Source organism: Falco peregrinus, chromosome 6 (assembly GCF_023634155.1).
Source record: "Falco peregrinus isolate bFalPer1 chromosome 6, bFalPer1.pri, whole genome shotgun sequence".
Lineage (NCBI taxonomy): Eukaryota > Metazoa > Chordata > Aves > Falconiformes > Falconidae > Falco > Falco peregrinus.
The window spans coordinates 2,077,988-2,084,503 of NC_073726.1; the positions used below are offsets into that span (position 1 = coordinate 2,077,988).

The following is a 6,516-nucleotide window of genomic DNA, read 5'->3' on the forward strand; positions in this document are numbered from 1 at the left end:
CAGGGCCCAGTCCTCTAGGACATGCAACAGGGGAATTACCATTTCTGCCTGGTGCAGCTCCCACACACCTGCTTGTCCCCCACAGCACCCATCACTGTGACCATGGAGCAAAAGGGATCCTTCTGATCCCCTGTGTTTTGGATCTGCCTACCCACCCAGCCAGTCAGTCAAAGTCTGGACTACACCATTAGGTTTTCCCTCTGCCAGAGGTGGCTTTTATCTGCTTTTATCGACATTGGCCTTATTTCAGATATAAAGACATGAGAGGACATGGTGCAAGTCTCTTAACAGGCTGCCTCAGGTCTCAACACTGTATGGGACATGTCCTCCAGTGAAGGTTATCAAGGCAGTGCCTACACCCTGCAGGACTGCACTCCTGCACTTGCACAATGCAAACCGTGGTCTCCACCTCTGAGGCACGAGTGGGAAAAGGACTCGCAGACCAAAGCTCCTTCAGAAATCCCTGTGTTCATTTGCATCTCATGGACGATTCTGCCTCTTGAGAAGCTATACATCACTGTGGAGGCTGTTTGCTGCCAAACCCTCCGTATGTGCCTCAGTAAGGGAGAGCCTTCTACCAGGCTTATGTCACACTGTCTGATGATTATTCAGACAACTCCAACAGAAACATCCGAACTGGGCAAATTCCTTTTACAGATGAGAATATTGTTAGTAAGCAGAGTTCAGTTCCCTAAAAAAGAAAGAGCAAACCAACCTCTAGGTAGCCTATAATGCAGTACTTCTGAGGGCTGTTCATTCCACAGGTTGATGAGGCTGTTAATTGCTTGCTGCGGCCGAGGAGGAGGTCCCCAATGGCCGGGTGGCAGGACCCAGCATCACAGTCATCCTGTGCATGCTGGAGTCTTATCAGCACTGAGCACAAAAGAAGATAAAGGAGAGGCGAAATTGTTTTGTATACCCAGCAGTGTTCTCCAGACAAAATCAGTTAAATCCCAACATCAGCAGAAAACTAAATCAACCTTTGTCTGTACTCCTTTAATAATATCACTTGGTGGAATCCTGCAGAGCTTTGGTAATGAACACACCTGCTGCAAAATAATTATAAAAAACAGCTACAATATTGCAAATCTATGCTAAAATTTAAATTCTTAGCACATTATTGCACAGCAAACATGCCAGTCTGCTATCAGCAATAATTAATTATGATTCCTATCCTAGAATAATGGGATTATATATATATAAATAACCTATACCCATAGCCAGCATTACTGCAGCAGAGCCACAGACATTTCAATTGACTCTGTGAGCACAGCCAGATTTGGATTAATTCTACTGATTTCTGTTGATTTCCAAGTAATAATGGTGGAACTGAGACCAGAATTGACGTCAGGCGTCCCTCAGATTGTCTGATGATTTGCAATTAAACCCTTGGTCTGGACCCAGAACCCTCCACTCAGACCCCATGGAACAGTCGTTAATAATTAAAAAGAGAATAATTCTGAATTCTCTAAATAATTGCAGGTTCTTTTGTTTATTTTGCCTGAAACAACTTTACATTTTTTCTCCATTATGTTAAGACTTCCCTTACAGGGCTTGTCCTTTTAAACAAGTTCTGTCCTGAAACCCTGAAAAGGAATGGCTACCTTGGAGGCTTTATCCGTTCAGCTTTACTTGGCTCAACTTGCTACAGAAAATGCAGTTAAGAAACCAAACAATCGATACATGAATATCCTACAGAACACTAGAAACATTAATGCAATTACAACAGTAAAAATACAGTATTTCACAGCCAGATTTCAGTCTATGGCTCAGGCTATACTTCAGATTATGAGTGACGCTTGACTCTTTAGGTTTAAAGCAGTACATAAGTTTGGTTAGCCTGCTCTTCTTTATTTATGCAGAACCACACTCATTATTCATTAGAAAATATTGATTTGCCTCTTTCAGGACCTGATTCAGACTCAATTACAACACGTATCATATCTTTATACTTAAAGGTTTCATATCATTCATAGCTCCTAGGCAGGAGAGTGGGGAATAAGGACTCACTGTCACATGGGTCTTACTAGAGTACTTAAAAGCAGCACTCTAACAAAATTTTGGAGATATGTAAATCACATGGTAATATTTCAAAATTAGTCTGAGTAACTGTAACATCTGTACTTACTGAGCTGTAGCAGGATGGCCAGCCCCAGCCTCATGCCTCCCCAGGAAACTCAAACTGGTACCACTGCAGAAGATGAATTGGTGGGTTATTCGGTGCTCTGCTTCGCCAAGGCACCCCTTGCACATAGGCTTAACCTGGGCTAGCCTTTAATAAAGTGGCAGAGCCATAATAAAAATATAAAGGTTAAAAGGAAACCCTGGCTTTGATTTTGTTCTTGCAAAAACTTCTCATGACTGAAATTTCGGCACTGAAAACAGGATGAAAACAGAGGGACACCTCACAAGGGCTTTCAGAGAAGACTGTGAAAACATATTCGTACTTAGTGTAAAATAAAACCAGAATGTTATTAGCAAAAATATTGTAGCATTCAAATACAAGCTATTTAATCCTAACTAGATTCAGCAGGGCTGTTTGCACAGACCTAACCCCTTCCCTGGAGGTTCTTTTTTCTTTTAATTAAATTAAAACAAAGACCGAGGTCCTAATGAAGATGCCACTAAGAAATGCCTGATGTCAGGTGCTATGAATTTTGGCAGAGACAAGATTACAACCGCATCTCAAAGTATGGCGAAGAAAAACAGGTAACATCAGAATCAATGCAAAAGACTCGTACGGGGGAACCTCAGCGTAAATCCAAGGGCGGTTCATTGTGGCATTTACTTCACATCCTTCCTCTTCCTGCTCACCTGGAGGAAAGTAAGACTTGCCAACACAACACCTCTGTTGGAAAAACAGAAGGCAGCCATGGGTATAAAAACCAACCCAGCATTCTGCCACCAGAGCTCTCAAACCACAGCCTGCTCCCATCTTTGTGCCTTCCACCTCCTTCTCCATCCAGCAAGGCCAGCATACCCTGATGCAGCTCCAGCTGCTGCTGCATCCCTGCATAAACATGCACAAAGTGCTGCTCCCTGGCTCTGTTCTTTTCCTCATCTTCACACAGCTGTCACTGTGCCGAATGAGCTAGAATAAAATATCCCTCCAAGAGTAGGTGGAACATAAGCAAAGTCATTCAAAGTATTTCAGATGTTATAGGCTCCAGGTAGGCTTGGTTCATGCAGCTCTACACAGCACATGACGCAACAGCCATACCTAGATGGCTATTTCAGCATCCACGGGTAGGGAAAGCTATCCAGGGTCACCAGCCTCTCATGCCACGTCAGCTGCCTTCACTGCCATGACTGTAGGGAGCCTGGCGTGTGACGGGGAGATGATGCTGGTGAGCATCTGCACAGCTGCGCCTGCCTCCTCAGCTGCAGAGACAGCTGGCAGTGGAGCTGGTGTCTGAGGCAAACCCGAGCATTTTCCTGCTATATTGGACTTTAAATTTTATACTGTCAGAATAATGGACAGACTCAGAGATGACTTAGGCTGCAACTACTGCAACAGCACTGTAGCGAAACATAGGTATCCACAACTAGAGTAATCTTGATAAGTACACGTCCTAGTCCCTATCCTCTCCAACATCAATACCAACAATACTCTTTAAACATGACTCCCTTTAACAGAGAAACAGCCCAGCAAAACCCCAACATACTTTAGTTCCATGCTTAGCAGGCAATTAAATACTGAAGAGGTCTTACCTGGGTTTCAGACAGTGAAATGTTTCATCTGGAAATGAGCACAACTGACTGAGGGAAGCAAGCAAAGGCATACCTGTGTGCTTCAGCTGGAGAAGACAGGTGTCCCCCGAGGCACCAAGGTGTAGGTGAGAATGAGACCCAGCCTGCAACCTGCCAAAGGCTTGATTTGTGAACTTTCTCTGCCGGAGCTTCTGGCATCAGCAAATATGTGCAGTGAAAGAAAATTGTGACAGGTTAAGTTCATGGCAGAAAAAGTCCATGCAACTGAAAAGAGGAGGCTGGGCTTCTTAAAGTGCTGGCAAACAACTCTTTAATTGCTTAATTAATCAACTGTTCAGTTGGTCTGGTTTGCAATCAAATGTCAAAGTCTTTACAGCTACTTAACTTCAGAAGTCTAGTAGCACTGGTTTATCTGAACGTGGGCTAGAAAGGATGACTCCTCACAGTAGGTGCAAATGATCTGGAAGGGATGACTGTGGGTTTGAAGTGACTGTAAACATGCCCACCTGAAAGCTGTGATTGCACCCATATGGACCTGTGGAGCTAGATTCAGACTAGCTCAAGCTCTGGATCACTGCTGTGAGCAGTGTTTTTTTTCAATTTAAAGCTGAAGACAACATAGCAACTTGAGTCACAGCTTTGCATTTCAGCACAAGCTTTGTCTGTAACCATCCACAGCAGCGAGAGCAGAGCAGGGTGGTGTGTGGGGTACACTGCAGTCATGGGAAACATGGTGATGGAGAAGATCTGAAATGGCATTCACCAGCTCATGCACAGAACTGGTCGCTGCTTTTTTGGTGTCTTTGCTGAAACCTGTGGCACTGCTTCCAGTTTTCAGAATGGCAGATTGTCTTGGGTATACATATTTAGTTGTGATATATTTGTTATCAATTCTCCTCTGACTGCTTGTAAGTCTTAATTCATGATTGCCTGTAAAAAAGAAGGTTTTCTTTATGTGCAAAATATGTTTTATAAACTAATCAGCATTTTTTCTTTTGGTAGTTCCTATCTTTTCAGGGAAAAAAAAAAAGAGAGGTGTTCTTTAATCCTATTGCAAAGCTCAGTACTAAGTGTCCTCTACAATTACTATGACTGTTCATTCTAGCAGAAATAATTCATATACTTACATTTTTTTAAATTATTTTCCTCAAGTGCATGTGGAAATTGCTTGTGGGAGACTTTTTTTTTAGGTTAATTTAATCTCCATTCAGTTTGTATTCATGCATGATTAATTGTTGGACAGATAGTTTATATTTAGTGAGTTTCAATATTAAGAAATAAAAGACTAAATGATATATTAAGATATTAATTTTACTTTTTATGTGTAAGCAGTATGTCAACTGCTTTCTGAAAGAGTGACATAACTGAAGAAAGTATTATTATTATTATGCTACTAAAATTATAGAATGGTTGACGTTTTATTGGCATATTTGGTAGGGAATTCAGAATTTGTTACAGAGAAGTTATGTGAGAAGTAAGTATCAAGGAAGATTTACTTGCAGAATATAGTCAGTCCTGTGTTTTGATTTATGTAAGATCCCAAGCAAGAAGGAGGTTTTAAACTGCTTGAGGCAAGGATTAAGAAACTTTTTTCTTGCTTGTTTAATGCCTCTACTGGTAAAGGATCTGGATTTATCACTCATCCCGTGCTGGCTGGAGGGTAGATAGCATTGCTGCGTGATTTTTCAAGTCATCACAGGTCCTACAGTTGTCATTTCTTAGGCCCAAGGCATATCCCTAATAGGCACAAAGGACGGGAATTGCTGGTACTTTGGCATGTATTCCCTTCACAGACACCAGCCAGCAGTGAGGGAGGAGGGCAGGAGCAGAGGCACCCGCCACACTTCGGAGCCTGGCCCCAGGATGACGGCTGATGGGCAGTTGGCACCAGCCCCTTCAGGTACATATTTTCCTCCAACAGATTTCCTGAATAAAAATGGCTGTTTGGGTATATGGTTATTTTCTCCTGTATTGAAAATGTGAAAAACATCAGAAAAAAAAAATATTTCTAGATTTCTTTAAAGATTAAATAAGAAGTAAACTTACTTGAGCCTGAGATTATTCTTGCCATGTGAAAAATAAGTATTTAATCTAAAGAAATCATCTGGGTTTCCTTTATAGTCAATGGAGAAAGACAGGGATCCCCACAGGGTCCATCCTACCACCTTTAGATACCTACCCTAAAGGGATAAATCCCCCTTTGGTGGTATCCACTGCTTTCCTTTGGTTATGGGCAGCCCAGTTCCCTAGCTTAGGATAGATGCCTGTATTTTAAGCAATTAAAGTGTACTGAAATGAATCCCATCCCATAAAGAACTGCCCAAAATCATAAATGAAAGCTAATGGTCCAAAAAGCAAAACCATCTTACTACATTTCTCCCTCTCCCTCTGTTGTTTCTGCTCTCATTTCTTCAGGCATATCTTACGCTTAAAGTCTCATTTCTCAAAGGCAAAGCCTGTACATATTTTTTTGGTTTTCAGAACATTGGGAGAATGTAGCATTGAATAATAAAACCAGAATGAAATAAAAGCTTACAATAAAATAAGTATTTAATTTGATAGATCTGATCAGGAAAGAGCTAAGGACAGCAGAAGAATACACTGCAGAGCTCAGGGGCAGGGGGAGAGAGAGGCTACCTTGGCCCCCAGCCTCCTTGCTTCTGCATCCCACCGGCTGTCTGCTCCTCCATATCTTGCATGCTAGAGCAAACAGCTACTTTTAAAATTCTATTTAATAATTGTTTGGAAGAACTTTTCCACATTTCAAAAGGATGTAAAATCTATATTTTAGTAGAAGTTTCCTTT

At 41.8% G+C, this 6,516-nt stretch overlaps 1 protein-coding gene across 1 annotated transcript in view; it reads right to left on the bottom strand.

The window, feature by feature from the left end:
- LAMB4 (laminin subunit beta 4) overlaps positions 1–2,162 on the bottom strand; it is a 44,964-nt gene extending 42,802 nt beyond the window's left edge. The window contains exons 1-2 of the mRNA XM_055807578.1: positions 2,129–2,162; positions 716–930 (exon numbers count right to left, since the gene is read on the bottom strand). Coding sequence (XP_055663553.1) covers positions 716–930; positions 2,129–2,162 — 249 coding nt within the window. The remainder of the gene's footprint in view (positions 1–715; positions 931–2,128) is intronic.
- Positions 2,163–6,516: the final 4,354 nt, after the last annotated feature.